General features: G+C 51.4%; 1 protein-coding gene across 2 annotated transcripts in view; it reads left to right on the top strand.

The window, feature by feature from the left end:
• The window catches only part of LOC137417012 (major facilitator superfamily domain-containing protein 6), a 168,836-nt gene that overhangs the window by 47,725 nt on the left and 103,387 nt on the right, over positions 1-17,724 (top strand). For both annotated transcript variants that reach the window (XM_078786091.1, XM_078786092.1), the window contains 3 exons: positions 12,916-13,156; positions 13,281-13,341; positions 13,485-13,688. In XM_078786091.1, the coding sequence (XP_078642217.1) occupies positions 12,916-13,156; positions 13,281-13,341; positions 13,485-13,688 (506 nt within the window). The remainder of the gene's footprint in view (positions 1-12,915; positions 13,157-13,280; positions 13,342-13,484; positions 13,689-17,724) is intronic.

Raw genomic sequence — 17,724 nt, 5'->3', positions numbered from 1 at the left:
GCGACCCCCTACTTTAGTGTGTGCTTGCCAACTAGCTCCCGATAAATTATGTATCGCCCACCATGAGTTTGACGAGATATGTTACAAAAGGGGATCAGACCATCGTCCAGCAGTTGGGGTTCACTGCTACAATGGTACCAATACAGGAGATTCCAATATTCTTGAAGGCTTTGGTTTCCACAGTGCCTAGCTCAGATGGGAGAGCAGTACTCCATAAAGCTGTGGATGACGGCCTTGTTGGTGGATAGTTCAGGTGTATCAGGGAAGGACTTTGGACGACGTAGGATGCCCAGTCGGCGGCTGGCTTTGGAGGCCAACGTTGAAATCTGGTTTGCCCAAGAAAATCATGGCTGATAGTGATCCGCAGGACATTGAATGACTGAACTTCCTCAAAAGGATTGTTAAGAAAGTAGTTGAGGGGGAGGGTTGCCATGCAGTCCTTTCAGAGAGGGAGAGTGAGAGTGTGAGATTTGTCAGGATTGAAAGACATGTTCCAATTGTTTGACCAGTTTGTGATTTTGTCAAGGTTTGAAGAGTGGGAAGAGACTGCAGCCTGCCTGTCTGAAGAATGAGGAATGTCACAGCAGAGGTGGAGTCATCAATAAAATGGATAAAGGAGCATTTTCAGAGTCAAAGAGATCATCTATGAAGATCAGGAATAGGATTGGGCCTAGGATACTGCCCCTGAGCACTCCAGCCTTGATAGGGAGAAGAGGTGAAAACATTCTGGTGAGAGCCACACATTAGCTACGAGAGTAGAGGAAGTCAGTAAGTCATGTGTGGAGTTGCTTTGGATGCCATAGGCAGAGAGTTTGCAGAGCACGGTGCGATGCCAGACTGTATTGAAAGCTCGAGATATGTCCAGAGAGGCGGCCCTGATCTCATGTCTGACATTGAGGGCCTCCATTCAGTTGGGAGAGTAAAAGCACCATGTCCAAGGTGGAATGAGGAGTCTGAGTTATTACACTACAGGAGTCTGAGTCCTAATTGGTGATCTGAGATGAGGTTGTTGGAGAAAAGAAAGGATTTCATATATCAACTGTGATGATGGATTTCATGACCTTGCTGGTGATTGCAAATAAACTAATAGGCCTGTGGTTAAGGGGATCAGTTTTTGTACCGTTTTATGTAATGCTGTGATGTTGGCCGATGTCCTCCCTCCAACGCAGATGTAAGATAACCTATGGGAAATTATATGGTGAAAAGGGCAGAGAGAGAAGATGTGCAAGAGCAGCAGAGCATGTTTTTAGACAGGTGACCTGATGCCGTCTGGTCAAGTAGCGGAGTCAGAGTCGAGGGTTGAAAATAATCCTTCTCCACCTTTTCAGGTGCAAAACACACAGAGTCCAGGAGCAGTTAGGTGTGACAGGGAAGGATGGGTACTGAGAGTGAGGCGTTGGGGACACAGGATTTGGAAGCAAACATAGAACTAGATGGTATTCATAGAATACTCACCCTGCACAGTCAACTTGGTGTGAGCCAACTCTTCTGTTTTTGAACGTTTCTTTTTTTTGTTTTTCAATATGGCTGCCAGACCACGTGAGTGATGACATCATAAATTTATATTCTCTAAATAATTGTTGCATAAATCATGCTCAATAAATTTCAAACTGACCAGACTAAGCGTTGTCCCTGTCGACTTATGATGTCATAATTATGGCACCAATGACGTCATCGTTAACAACACCTATTCCCCATATGGACTTATTTACAATGAGCCACATTTCAATTTTTTCCATAGAGCGGTTTTGGAGATATAGAGGTGCAACGTTTTTTGGTTTTTCCAAGATGGCGCCTGTAACACATGACCTATGCCGTCATGATTATCATTAAAATATTCTAAAGGGGGAGGCGCTCCTATGATGAAAATTTCGTGTCCATCAGACCAACAGTTGCTGAAAATTTAAAAATAGTGATCGGGTGGATAAGTGTTGTATTTGTCGAATCATGACGTCATAACGAAGGCACCGATTACATCATTAACATATATTATTCCCCATGGGGAGTCAGGGACAATGAGCCAGGTCTCAATTTTTTCCATGGAGTGGTTTCAGAGATATAGAGGTGCGAAATTTTTCCAAGATAGTGCTTGTACCACGTGACCTATGACGTCATAACAATCATTGAAATATTCTACAGGAGGAGGCCCTCCTATGGTGAAAATTTCATGTCAATCGGACCAAGAATTGCAGAGACAAAAATTCATACTGATCAAATTATGACGTCATAATTAAAGTACTGATGACATCATCATTAACATATCTTATTCCCCAAGCAGAGTACTTGACAATGAGCCATGTTTCAGTTTTTTCCCATGGAGCGGTTTGGGAGATATAGAGGTGTAACCTTTTTTCCAATATGGCGTCTGTACCATGTGACCCATGACGTCATAATTATGAATAAAACAATTGTACAGGCGGAGGCCCTCCTATGGTGAAAATTTCATGTCAATCGGACCAACGGTTGCCGAGAAAATGAATTTTTAAAATGCAGACACGGCACACACTTTACTTTACTGAAATGCAGACACGTACGTACGTAACTGAATGCTTAGCCCCGCTTTTCGCTTTGCGAGCGCAGGGTAGTTAAGGCATTCAACTTTTTCACAAATGGAGTCAGCTGTTGTGCTGCCATTTGAAGTGAGGGAAGGGGAGCATACTCCAGAGACAGAATTGACAAGGTGCCACCAGGTTTTAGAGGAGGGAGACGAGTTTGAAAGTTCATTCTTGACGTTGGACAGATGTTGTTTTCTGGACAGACATTTGAGAGTGGACAGACACTTGTTGCGAACTTTTTGGAATGCACTGAGATTGCCTACGGTCGGACTAGCCCTTCAGGAAGAGAAGGCAAGTTGTTTCAGAGCAACTGCCTCATTACAGGAGTCAGTGTATCATGGGCAGAAAGAGGGGTAGGATAATTGAAGACGAGATCGGATGAATCTGTGCATGAGCCAGAGCATGTTTCTGTGGAGTAATTCCCATGCTCAGTTAACATCAGGGGCAGTAGATATGAGAGACCAGTCTTGAAGAGAGATGGCTGCTTTCTGACCCTGCCAATTTACTTGAGTGAACTTCCAGATCCGCCGGCATTGAGGCAGCTCTCTGAAAATAACCAGAGAGATATTGACTTTCACAAGCATATGATCAGATGAACCAATTGGAGCAGTGGAAGAGCAGGAGACATTTGCAGGAGAGTTAGTCATTACCAAGTCCAGAACGGAGGATTTGCCATTGGGAGAAATCTGGGTTGGAAAGTTCATGGATTGAGTCAGTCCCATGGAGACAGAAGTTATTTGCTGAAGTAGCATGGATAGTGAGAGAGGTACCAACATCCAGCCAAGTTACATAGTGACATTTGAAATCACCTCGTGAGGAAGAGAGAGTTAGGATGACTGGTTAAAAGTTTGTCCATGTTATCTGAGAGAAAGAGAGAGATGTAGATGGAGTCGTCACTGTTTGGAAAACGGTACAACACACAAACCGACAAAAGGAGGGAGCGGAGGGGAAGTCGCATCGAGGTACTCCTGGGGGTTCGGAGGTGTAAGATCAGTTCAAGGACAGTGAGAAATTAACTTATTGATGTGAAGTGCAACTCTGCCGATGGGGTGTGGTTCAGGCTTTTCAAATCTGAGGAGAAAATAATCTTGGAGAGACACTAAAGAGTCAGGGACATTGTGTGGGGGAGGCCTTCAAGGTAATTGGATTCTCCTACGATTAAGCTGAGTCAATTGGCCTATCACCTTCCCATGGTAGACAGGTCAGTGGTCTCTCGGTCTTCTACCATGTCCTTTCTACTCTTGATGCTTTGCACCCTCCCTCCAACTCTCTCACCACGGTTTCTGTAAGGCGCACGCAGTCCAACGTTGCACTTTTTAGCGACACATTAAATGTTATTTACGTTAATTTAAATGGAAAACATCGTTTCCCACAACGTTACACTTTTTACGGACACATTCCCGACGTTGTAGGAGAACTTACTGTATTTGGTTTTCCATTTGTATTGATCATGTTTATACCATATCCTGATTCTGTGTGAACTGTGCTTCCCCTGTGACAGATCTCTGGAAGCTTGTACCTGTTGATGCATTGGAGCCTTGGGAGTAACTGCTGAAATCCGTCTATCCGGCTTCTTCCCAACGTCTATGTTCCTTTCACACTTCTCTACTTTTCACATTTCTCTTTGTGCATTCTAACTAGCGATGTCCGTGTAAAGGTCCACGTTTGAAAACATAAGTTGGAGGGAAAAAGTGAGTGCATAAAATATGGGACAAAAAGTACAAGCCATAAAAATACTCACTCAGAAGTATCTGAAGGTAAAGCTGTGGCGAAAGAGGGAATGAGGTATCAGAGTAACAATGGTCAGGTTTTATTGCGATTTTGGATTTGAGGCTGTGTATCCATTCTCGCTGGGCCAGACTACAGAGTTATATGGCCCACGCACACAATAAATGTGTGAAATTTAAACGATTTGTCACTAAAGGGGTTAATTTTTTTTTTTAAATAGCCGGCGAAGCCGGTGTTGTCAATAAACGCGTACGTATTATGTCGAAAACCAGATTATGCCTTGGCTTGAGAATTCCGAAGCTCAATGGAGGCCGCCATCTTGCGGATGCGGAAGTATGCATAACAAATTAAAAAACGTTCAATAGGAGTTTCTTTCACCCGTCTTTGTTTGATTCACAATCTTATGCACCTCCAATTTATTATTAAAATACTTTAAGACCAACCTCGGCCCGCACGGGCCTGGTTATCTTCAACGAAAAGCGTCACCAAACACCGGAACCAATGAGATTCGAGCATTTGAAAAAATATTTCTAAAACCAAATCACGCAATGGAGGCTGCCATCGACCGGATGCGGAAGTTTGCGTAAAACAATTGCGAAAAAGTTCAATAGGAGTTTGTTTCACCCGTCTTTCTTTGATTCACAATCTAATGCACCTCTAATTTGTAATTAAAATACGTTAAGACCAACCTCGTTATCTTCAACGAAAATCGTCACCAAACACCAGCGAAGACCGATCTCAAAGACCAATGAGATTCAAGCATTTGAAAAATATTTTTACCAAACACCAATCTCAAAGACCAATGAGATTCAAGCATTTGAAAAATATTTTTAAAAAGATTATTACGCGTTTCGGACGCTGAAAACGGCGTCAAATATTCTGAAGGAGCTGGGGCTCCCACGTCGATCGGAAGAATGGACGCAACAAAAAGCTGGAATTCATCCGAGTTGCTTTAATCAAACGAAACACTCAGGCACTCTGAAAAGCCCGTTTATCGGGCAGCAATATATATACATATTATCCCGGAGCGTTTGCCCAGGAAAGGCGAGAGGGGGCGTGGCCCAGCGTCCTGGCTGCGGCCTGGCAAGTTGAGGGCGAGCCTGCCCGGGCATGCCCGGGCATGCCCAGGCATCCCGACCGAGGCCTGGCAAGTTGAGCGCGGGCCTGCCCGGGCGTCCTGGACGAGCCCGGCATGGTGATCGCTCCGCGTCCTTGATAGGTGCAAGGCGATTGTGAAAACCCAGCGGTAGCCGCTACACACGTCCCCCCAGAATCGACTTGCACCGGCAGGGTCAATTTGAGGGGGGTCCTGATGACCCGGCCGAAGCGACCCCTGGCGGGTCGTGGGAGGGGGTCCGGTGTGGTGGTGGGCGGTCGAGTGGGGGGCACCGTGGACGGGGGGCGGCCTCGCCGCGGCGGAAGGGCCACCCGTGGTGGGTGGTCGACGTCCACGTGTGCCGGCTTGAGGCGGTCCACCACAATCCGGTCCGACCTGCCGCCGATGTCGATAACGAACGACTTGTCGTCCCGTCGCAGCACCCGGAAGGGCCCGTCGTACGGCGGCCGGAGTGGCCCCCGATGTGCGTCGTGACGCACAAAAACATACTCCGCTGTGCGAAGTGCTGGGGGGACGTAGGACTGGGGGTCACCGTGGTGGGATGTTGGCACGGGGGCAAACCGTCGGGCGGCCTCCTGGAGGTCCGAGCGCTGGTGAGCTGCGGACCAGGGACTGGTAGCGTCGGGCACGAATTCGCCCGGGACGCGTAGCACCTGGCCATAGACAAGCTCGGCGGTGGATGCCTGGAGGTCCTCCTTGGGGGCCGTGCGGAGGCCCAAAAGGACCCACGGCAGCCGGTCGGCCCAACCGCCGTCTTGAAGGCCGGCCATGAGCGCGGCCTTCATGGAGCGGTGGAATCGCTCACACAACCCGTTTGCTTGGGGGTGGTAGGCCGTAGTACGGTGGAGCTTGACCCCCAGGTTGCGGGCGACCGCGCCCCACAGCTCGGAGGTGAACTGTGGTCCGCGGTCTGACGAGATGTCCGCCGGTGCGCCAAAGCGGGCGACCCAGGTGGCGATGAAAGCCTGCGCCACGTCGGCGGTGGTGGTGGAGACGAGGGGAACGGCCTCCGGCCACCTGGTGGTCCTGTCCACCATGGTGAGCAGGTGTGTGAACCCCCGTGACGGGGGGAGGGGGCCCACCAGATCCACGTTGACGTGGTCGAAACGTCGTTCGGGCACGGTGAAAGGTGCCAGCGGGGCCTGGGTGTGTCGGTGGACCTTGGCCCGTTGGCAGGCCGTGCAGGTGCTGGTCCAATCGCGGACGTCCCGACGAAGGCCGTGCCAGACGAATCGCGCCGACACCAGCTTCTGGGAAGCTTTCCGGCCCGGGTGGGAAAGGCCATGGAGGGAGGCGAAGATGCGGCATTGCCAGGTGACGGGCACGATGGGGCGAGGCTGGCCTTGGGAGACGTCGCAGAGCAGGACAGTGTCCGCGAAGGGGATGTCGGCCAGGCGGAGGCCCGTGTCCGCCGCCCGGAGGGCTTGCACCGTGGTGTCGGTGGTTTGGTCCGCCGCCATAAGCGCAAAGTCCATGCCCAGGTGGACCGCGTTCGCGCTGGCCCGGGAAAGACAGTCGGCCACGGCGTTGTTTTTGCCGGCGACGTGCCGGATGTCCGTGGTAAAGTCTGACACGGCGGAGAGGTGGCGCTGTTGGCGGGCCGACCACGGCTCCGTGACCTTGGCCATGGCATAAACCAACGGCTTGTGGTCGACGAACGCCGTGAAAGGTTGGCCCTCCAGGAGGTGGCGGAAATGGCGGACGGCCAGGTGTAGACCGAGGAGCTCCCGGTCAAACGTGCTGTATTTGAGCTCGTTCGGCCGGAGCTGCCGGCTGAAAAAAACGAGTGGCTGCCAAACCCCGTTCACCCATTGCTCATGTACGGCGCCCACCGCGTAGTCGGAGGCATCCGTTGTGAGGGCGATGCGAGCGTTGAGCACCGGGTGAGTGAGCAGTGTTGCGTCGGCGAGGGCCCGCTTTGAGCTTTGGAAGGCCGCTTCCATTGCTGCGGACCAGGCGATGTCGTGCTTGGCCGGCTTGCCCCAGAGGGCTTCGTAGAGGAGCCGCATGAGTTGAGCAGCGCGGGGCACGAAGCGGTGATAAAAATTCACCATTCCCAGGAATTCCTGCAGGGCCTTTATGGTGCGGGGACGCGGGAACGTGGTGATGGCCTCGACCTTGGTTGGCAGCGGCACGGCCCCGTTCTTGGTGATGTGGTGGCCCAAAAAATCAACGGCCGTTGTGCCGAAGTGGCATTTGGCCGGGTTGACGATGAGGCCGTGCTCGCTGAGGCGCCCGAACAGTGTTCGGAGGTGGAGGAGGTGCTCGGCCCGGGACGTGCTGGCGACGAGGATGTCGTCCAGGTAAACGAAAAGGAACGGCAGGTCACGCAGCACGCCGTCCATCAAGCGCTGGAACGCCTGAGCCGCGTTCTTGAGACCAAATGGCATCCGCAAGAATTCGAATAAGCCGAACGGCGTGATGACTGCCGTTTTAGGGATGTCGGCCGCCCTGACAGGTACCTGGTGATATCCCCGTATGAGATCAATTTTCGAAAAAATGACCCGTCCCGCCAGACGGGCGGAGAAGTCTTGGATATGCGGGATCGGGTACCTGTCGGGGGTGGTAGCGTCATTGAGACGGCGGTAGTCGCCACACGGGCGCCATCCACCCCCCGGCTTTGGCACGATGTGCAGTGGCGAGGCCCACGCGCTATCGGAGCGCCGCACGATGCCGAGGTGCTCCAACGCGTCGAATTCGGCCTTCGCCACGGCGAGCTTGGCTGGGTCGAGGCGGCGGGCCCTGGCGTAGACCGGCGGGCCCGTGGTTGGTATGTGGTGCTCGATCCCATGCCGTACTGCGACGGCCGAAAACGTCGGCCGCGTGAGGCCCGGGAACTCCGTGAGCAGGCGAGCAAACTCGTTCGCCGCCGGGACGGCGCATGCCAGCTCGGTCGGCGCGGAGCTGCTCAATATGCATACCAGGGAGCTGAAGGTTTCGGCGTTGATTAAACGACGCCGTTGGACGTCCACCAGCAGTCCGTGTGCGCAGAGGAAGTCGGCGCCTAGCAGAGCCATGGGCACGTTTGCGGTTACAAACGTCCAAGCAAAGCGTTGGCCGCCGAAGCAGAGGGTGACGTTGCGCGGGCCGAAGGTGCGGATGGTCGATCCGTTGGCCGCATCCAAGGAGGGGCTGCAAACCGCGGATTGCCTGTCCTGGTCAGAGGTGGGTATGACGCTCAGTTGGGCGCCAGTGTCGCACAGGAAGCGCCGTCCGGACGCTTTATCCGTGATGAACAGTAAGTTGCCCGTGTGGCCGGTGCTCATGGCTGGTAATGAACGCCGGCCCGGCCGTTTCCCGGCCTGCCGAAGGTGCACGGGGGTCTGCATGTCCGGGCCTTCTGTCCGAACCTGGCATGATAGTAACACCACGCTTGGTCAGGTGGAGGCCCCGGTCGTCGTGCTGGAGGTGGTCGGCTCGGTGTAGCGGCCGCCAATTGCGTCGGCAGTTCGGTCGTCGACCGTGCCGGGTGCTCGGGCGCCATGGGTGTTGCGTCGGACGGCGGTGGGTCCCATGTCGCCGCTGCGATGCGCTGTCCTGCGGCGGAGATCTTGTCGGCTTCTCTGGCAAGGGCCCGGGGATCTGTGATTGTCGTGCTTGCCAGGGCGAGGCGTACCGGGTTAGGCAACTGACGGAGGAACAGCTCCCGGAACAGGAATGCCGGAGAGTGCTCGCCGAGCAGTGAAAGCATGTAGTCCATTCGCTCGGAAGGGCGCGTGTCGCCGAGCTCGGGCAGGTTGAGCAGGCGCCGTGCGCGTTCCGCTGATGGGAGGGCGAAAGCGTCGAGGAGAAGCTTCTTAATCGCGCCGTATTTGTCAGCGGCTGGCGGGCTCTCGAGGAGGCTCAGGGCGCGGGCCGCGGTGGCCGAACCGAGCGCTGCTACCACATGGTGGAAGCGGGTGTCGTCGGCCGTGATGCCTCGCAGGGCGAACAGGGAATCCGCCTGTTCGAACCAAACCGCCGCGTGAGCCTCCCAGAAGGTAGGCAGTTTAAGGGCGACTGCCGTGTCCATGTCGGTAGGTCACCAATGAAGGAGCTGGGGCTCCCACGTCGATCGGAAGAATGGACGCGACAAAAAGCTGGAATTCATCCGAGTTGCTTTAATCAAACCAAACACTCAGGCACTCTGAAAAGCCCGTTTATCGGGCAGCAATATATATACATATTATCCCGGAGCGTTTGCCCAGGAAAGGCGAGAGGGGGCGTGGCCCAGCGTCCTGGCTGCGGCCTGGCAAGTTGAGGGCGAGCCTGCCCGGGCGTCCCGACCGAGGCCTGGCAAGTTGAGCGCGGGCCTGCCCGGGCGTCCTGGACGAGCCCGGCATGGTGATCACTCCGCGTCCTTGATAGGTGCAAGGCGATTATGAAAACCCAGCGGTAGCCGCTACAATTCTATAATTGACGAATAATTATTTTTTAGAAACCTCGCGGCCGTAGGGGATAGTTTTTCACGGCCAGAAATACAGTATAAGCAGTTTACATAAAGAAAGAAAGCTCGGTTTGATTAACGACAGTCACACATTGCCGTTGAAACGGCGCTATCGTCTGATCTGTCGGCACTGATCTTACTGCAAGCTAACTTCTTCTGGTGGAGGAAGCTGCCGTGCCCGGAGAGAACCAGCCCTGACAGCGACTGAAGTTAGAAGACTACACACATACTGTGAAAACGTATTGTTGCGAATATGGAATTTGGCCTCCATATCCGCTTGTAAATATTCCCCTATTTTCTCCGATACTCCCCAACTCTCCCTTACCCCATTCCCTAGTCCCATTGTCTGTAAACAACACCCATTAGAGCCGATCTTCCCCTTCATCCCCCCATTAAATGTCGTGCCCAGGTCCCCCGCACCACACGTAGACAATTATAGGACATCTTGCTAGTTATTCTTAATCTATGTCAGTTAAGGACTTGTTTCCATTAATTATGACTCTTCGTTGCACCAGAATGTGATGATATGGCACCAGTAGGAGTTTAGGACCTTCCCATACCTCCCCGCATCTCTTCCCATCATCTCAAGCTCCAACAACAACCACAACAACAGCGGCTTTGCGTCCTCACTCCGGCTCGGTTGGCCGCCATTGAACATGTGCTCGACGGGGTTACCCAGAAGGGGGCTCCCTGTCGGCCCCTCGTCAAGGGCGGAGCCGGTAACCCCCGCACCCAATGAGAAGCCATGGGCCGATGCCATATGGGGCGGAGCTAACGAGCGAGGGCGTGACTCCCCGCCGGATATACGCGGCCCCGCGCCGGACGTGACGTCAGATGCGCCCCGAGCTTGGAAGGACAAGACGCCACCCTCCCGAGCGCTGAGCGACCTCCCCGGCATCTCCACCAAAGTCGCGACCCACGAGCGCTGAGCGACCTCCCCGCATCTGCTGGACACCACCGTACGTGATTCTGTCCCGGAGCCAGGTGCACCTGAGCCATCGACTGCCGCTTTCCTTGCCATCAAATCCCGTGTGAGTCAGCGTTGTCCCGTTTATCTGTGGTCTGTCTAGGGTTAATATAAGGTTGTGTCTAAGTGCCCACCTTCCTATGTTTCCCTCTTGTCCCTGTAATCTAACCTTTTCCGCCTTAATATAACCTCCTCCGGAGGTCTTGAGAACTGAACCCCTGGTGTCGTATTGTGTCATTATAACCCAGCCGGGTGTCTTCTCTTTCCTATTGAGCCAGCGTAGCGCGATTAGTCAACATTCGGGCACAATCGGGTAACTTGTACGGATACGGCGGCCATCCCGCTCGGCCCACCATACCATCAAAGTCGTATCTGTAACAGTATGTTAAGCCCAGTTAAAATTTCTTAAAATAAGCCTTAAGCTAGCACATCGTATAGTTACTTCCTTAAGCTTCTTGTGACATTTATTATATGTAGGTATTGGGGAGGACTGTCTGCTCTTCTCTTTTACCAAGTCTTACCAGGTACGGTACCTACACCGACCTACTATCAACTACCTAACCTACTAATGCCATCCTGATGGGTAAAATAGTGGCAAGAGGCTTTGGCTTCGCCGGCTCATTGCGGCTTTGCAGTCGGGTACTAGTAGCCGGCGAAGCCGGTGTTGTGAATGAACGCGTACGTATTATGTTGAAAAGCCAGATTTTGCTGGATCCCTTGAGAATTTCGAAGCTTTGACGCACCAATCGCTCAATGGAGGCCGCCATCTTGCGGATGCGGAAGTATGCATAAACAATTGCGAAAAAGTTCAATAGGAGTTTGTTTCACCCATCTTTTTTTGATTCACAATCTTATGCACCTCTAATTTGTAATTAAAATACTTTAAGACCAATCTCGTTCCCCGGGCCCACATGGGCAATGGTTATCTTCAACGAAAATCTTCACCAAACACCGAAACCAATGAGATTCGAGCATTTGAAAAAATATTTCAAAAAAGCTTATTACCGGTACCACGTTTCGGAGGCTGAAAACGGCATCACATATTCTAAAATTGACGAAGAATTATTTTTTAGAAATCTCGCGGCCGTAGGGGATAGTTTTTCACGGCCGGAAATATCCCAAGTTGAGACGGAATTCACCGAATTAATCAAGAAGGAAATTTTATCAATTTTAATCTCATCCGGAATGCAAATGGTGTCATTTTGAATTAGGTACGGTACCTACTACACCTACCTACTACCAACTACCTAACCTACTGATGCCAGAGTGATGGGTAAAATAGTGACAAGAGGCTTTGGCTTCGCCGGCTCATTGCGGCTTTGCAGTCGGGTACGAGTACGTCTCATGTTCTCATGTAAAATCATGTGAGAGAGAGAGATCCGTTGGACATGGATTATTGTGAATTTTTGCTTTTTCTTTTCTCTCTTTTACTATTTGTTACCTCAGCCACCGAAGGTGGATGGAGGTTATGTTTTCACTACCCCGTATGTTTGTTTGTTTTGTCTGTTTAGCTGTGAACAAGGTATCTCAAAGTTGCGGACGGATTCAAACGAAAGTTGGCAGAGAGGTAGTGTATGTGACAAGGACGAAATGATTAGATTTTGGTGAAGATCCGGATTAGTATCCGGATCCGGCTACTAGAATTAAAAAAAGTTATGAACGAGTTATGACTAAACTTGGTGGACGAGTTGGTCAGGTGACGAGAACAAGCCGATTAGATTTTGGTTCAGGTCAGAATCCAGATCCGGCCTATCATTGGGATAGAAACCATAAACTGTTCAGCCTGGCGGAGGTGTGCCTTCTAGTTTCTTTCTATATCTACCTGTCTTGGAGAAGTGAATTCTTTCAGATTTTTTTCTGTAAGACTCACTTGGTTTTGCCTGGATTTCTTTTTGAGGGTTGCGGAGTCGTGGCTGAAACCCGAATCCTGTCCAGGTTCCTCCTGATGACTCCATGTCCATCGACGATCTTTGCTCTTTACTCCTTCGGGTTCCTCCTGACGACTCCAATGCAGTATTTGGTGTTCTGTTTCATTAGATGTAGGAGCTGTGAAAAACAATGAAATGCAATTGTAAGATGATAGCAGGGCAAGTGTATCCGGTTCTTTGTTTTGTATCGGCAGGCACAGTGAAATGGACGTCTTGGGTGGACGTGGAAACATGACCGCCTTGTTACACTGCCTTGTGCAGGCCTCGAAGAAGGCTGCTGCCATCGCCCGCCTCTGTCGGAGTGAGAATGCTCTTTTTGATCTCTTGGTACAGGAAAAGACTGGCGAAGATAAGAATAAGAAGTTTGTAAGTGACTTCAAGACACTCGCCGACGTGTTGATCCAGGAGGTTATCAAGCATGATGTCGGAGTCCAGGTACGTCGTTGTTCTGCATTGGCATCTCACGACCCGGTGTATTGTCATCATTTGTACTATTTTCTGTACTCACCTGTCTGCTGTTCCTAAAATACGGATTCTTGTTACTCGTGTATTCCTTCAGTTCCCTGTCTTGGTGGGACATATACACGGGGAGGAAAACAGCAAATTTACAAATGGTTTAGGTAAGTAGTTTTGAGCCACCATGACAGTTCAGATGTTCTTCCACTGTAAAAGTGACCCGGATGATTAGACTCGGTACTAATGTCCTCGTGACTCGTATCTCGCTACCAAAACCCTCTTTCCCATGAATGTCCATGTGCTCCAGGACAAACTGAGACCGTCAGGGTTTGTGCTTCGGTTGCCGACACCGCCATGCTGCTTACCCACGTTCTGGATGGTAACACGAGAGCTGGACAACTCTTAGCCGATGCGGTGCATGCAGAACCCGAGGCGATGGTAGATCGTCGTATCGGGGCCTTGCGCCTCGACGAGCCGCCCGACGACCTCGCCATTTGGGTTGACCCCATCGGTAAGTCTACAGGAAAGGGACAATTCGTGATTGCGTACTACATCAGACATACCCATTTAACGCGCTTCTCACTCAGTCACGTGATATGAAGTGCAGGTAGCATCGTCACTTTGCTAATGCAGTCTTTGCATTCAAGGTCATGAATTGTATTTGGACGAGCAAACAACCCGTTTTTATGGACGGGTAAGTTACCCCACTTTTATGATGTCATCGCAGCACCTTACTGCGATGATCACCATCATCATCATAAACAACATCATCATCATCATAAACCCCGTCTGCCTGTGCAGCGGAAGAGACGGGATTTTGTGTTTGCGTGTGTGTGTGTGTGTGTGTGTGTGTTTGTGTGTACTTGCATGTCCGGGGCATAACTTTTTTTTTACCATTTCAGCTTTTGTCATGAAATTTTCAAAAAAAACCGTTATTATGAGAATGTGGATTTTATTTTACATTTTTAAATTAATAGACCATTAAATTTAATAAACTTTACATTTTTTCGCTGTTGTTGTTTTGGATAAGTTTAGTTTGAGGACAAAGCGGATGTGGATGGGCTTTGCATTTATTTGGAGATGTTCATGTTATGACTTATAATACCGGTATTCGCCAGGTGGCGCAATACAGATGCATATTTACATCCTTTACACTCATTCCATCCAGCGAGTCAGGAATGCATAAAAATCACACAAACTCACAAACATAAATATAAACAAACCCACAAACAAATTAAAAAACAGACAATTCTCAATTTTTTCTTTTGCATAATTACATTTACAGTTCGCATGTGAAGAGTTTTACAATTTTGCCCAGGATTATCATATCTATTTCGTAGCGGTCACATATTTGCATATGTGGTTGGTTGTTGTTTAAACTTGGATTAAACCAGCTCATGGATAAAGTATCCGAGCACTTTGCGCTGCCAAAACACAGGGTACGGCATGTTATGGCTGAACATGATCATTTTCACTGTTGTTCCAAAATTGAGCAAATGTCAGAGCTAGCTGCTCTTGTGCCAATTGTGACCGTTCCTAACATCACTTTGAAGTCGGCCTCTTTTAGTGTGGATAACGGGTTCACCAAAGTGAAAAGTTGAGGATGTCCAGGCTTGGTGAATAGTGTCTGAATGTGTTGGTTATATCTGAGTTCACTCCCCACCACCATCACCACCCCGTCTCTACCACCATCACCACCCTCCCCCCACCATCATCAACCCCGTCTCTACCACCATCACCACCCTCCCCCCACCATCATCAACCCCATCTCCAACGCCATCACCACCCTCCCCACCATCATCAACTCCATCCCCAACGCCATCAACCCCGTCTCTATCACCATCACCACCCTTCCCCCACCATCACCACCCTCCCCCCAGCATCACCACCCTCACCCCACCATAATCAACCCCGTCTCTACCACCATCACCACCCTCCCCACCATCATCAACTCCATCCCCAACGCCATCAACCCCGTCTCTACCACCATCACCACCCTCCCCACCATCATCAACTCCATCCCCAACGCCATCAACCCCGTCTCTACCACCATCACCACCTTCCCCACCATCATCAACTCCATCCCCAACGCCATCAACCCCGTCTCTATCACCATCACCACCCTTCCCCCACCATCACCACCCTCCCCCCAGCATCACCACCCTCACCCCACCATCATCAACCCCGTCTCTACCACCATCACCACCCTCCCCACCATCATCAACTCCATCCCCAACGCCATCAACCCCGTCTCTACCACCATCACCACCTTCCCCACCATCATCAACTCCATCCCCAACGCCATCAACCCCGTCTCTATCACCATCACCACCCTTCCCCCACCATCACCACCCTCCCCCCAGCATCACCACCCTCACCCCACCATCATCAACCCCGTCTCTACCACCATCACCACCCTCCCCACCATCATCAACTCCATCCCCAACGCCATCAACCCCGTCTCTACCACCATCACCACCCTCCCCACCATCATCAACTCCATCCCCAACGCCATCAACCCCGTCTCTACCACCATCACCACCTTCCCCACCAGCATCACCACCCTCCCCCCACCATCATCAACCCCATCCCCAACACCATCACCACCCTTCCCCCACCATTACCACCCTCCCCCCAGCATCACCACCCTCCCCCCACCATCATCAACCCCGTCTCTACCACCATCACCACCCTCCCCCCACCATCATCAACCCCGTCTCCAACGCCATCAACCCCTTCTCTACCACCATCACCACCTTCTCCACCAGCATCACCACCCTCCCCCCACCATCATCAACCCCATCTCTACCACCTTCACCACCCGCCCCACCACCTTCCCCCCACCATCATCAACCCCGTCTCCAACGCCATCACGAACTCCCCAAGACCATAAACACCCTCCCACCATCACGACCCCACGCATACTTCAACCGGCTTCCTCACCCAAACATTGGAATAATAATAACAATTATTTTTGCAGCACCTTTTTCAGGGAGATGTCTCAAAGCACTTTGTAGGAAAATAACAAATCAAAAAGCGAACGAGTCAAAGATTTTTTTAATTTTTTGAACAAAGAATGAAAGGTATTTTAAGCAACTTGATATGAAACATTAGAACAGTAAATAAATGGCATGCACAACAATGAGACTTCCATAAAGCACGCACATCCATCATGATAAAAAGGCAAAATGAAACGATGCAAAATTAAAGCAAATAAATAAGCAGTTTATAAAATGAAAGCAGAAGGAGAATAAAGGACAAGAGAGAATGGAAAACAGCGCCCTGCCAACATGGCGACGATGACTGTAATTCCGGGTGCAGGATGGGAGGGTTCGCCAGAGATGTAACAACATGGCAGTTACAATTCAACATGAAGCACATTTTTAAAATGCTGATTTAAAACATCCACAAATCACATTTCCTTGCATGTCATCAACCTGGTTGTGATGCAGAGGACTTCTGATCGTTAATCTTTGGTAAGGACATGTTTACCGTCTCATCTGTGAGACAAAACCTCTTATTGTTCACCTTTACATCTATTCAACAACCACACTCAGTGGCATTGTGGTTAGAGCATCTGCTCTGAGTCTGGGAGGTCAATGGTTGGAACCTCGGCCGAGTCGTACCAAAGTCTTTTAAAATGGTACATGCTGCTTCCTTGCTTGATATTCAGCATTTAGAGTATAGAGCATGGACAAACCCCATGTGTTGCCACCCATGGGGAGGGAAAATTCTAACCTCACAGGAACTCCCAGACCCTCCCACTGACTAACTGCGGAGATGTCACCACCGGCATTGGATGACTTTGCTGGACCGCTGGATGACTTCGCCAGGGCACTGGATGACTTCGCCGGGGCGCTGGATGACTTCGCCGGGGCGCTGGATGACTTCGCCGGGGCGCTGGATGACTTCGCCGGGGCGCTGGATGACCGCCGGGGAGCTGGATGACTTCGCCAGGGCGCTGGATGACTTCGCCAGAGTGCTGGATGACTTCGCCGGTGCGCTGGATGACTTCGCCGGTGCGCTGGATGACTTCGCCGGGGCGCTGGATGACTTCGCCGGGGCGCTGGATGATTTCGCCGGGGCGCTGGATGACTTCGCCGGGGCGCTGAATGACTTTGTTGGGGTGCTGGATGACTTTGGTGGGGTGCTGGATGACTTCGGCGGGGTTCTGGGTGACTTTGCTGGGGTTCTGGATGACTTCGCTGGGGTGCTGGATGACTTCCCCGGGGCCCTGGATGACTTTGCAGGGCCCTGGAGAACTTTGCGGGGCCCTGGATGATTTTGCGGGGCCCTGGATGACTTTGCGGGGCCCTGGATGACTTTGCGGGGCCCTGGATGACTTTGCGGGGCCCTGGATGACTTTGCGGGGCCCTGGATGACTTTGAGGGGCCCTGGATGACTTTGCGGGACCCTGGATGACTTTTCCGGGGCGCTGGATGACTTCGGCGGGGCCCTGGATGACTTCTGTGGGGCCCTGGATGACTTTGCGGGGCCGCTGTATGACTTTGCGGGGCCCCTGTATGACTTCGCCGGGGCCCTGGATG

Source organism: Myxine glutinosa, chromosome 10 (assembly GCF_964187855.1).
Source record: "Myxine glutinosa chromosome 10, kmMyxGlut1.1, whole genome shotgun sequence".
Taxonomy (NCBI): domain Eukaryota; kingdom Metazoa; phylum Chordata; class Myxini; order Myxiniformes; family Myxinidae; genus Myxine; species Myxine glutinosa.
This window is presented reverse-complemented; position numbering and strand designations above follow the sequence as displayed.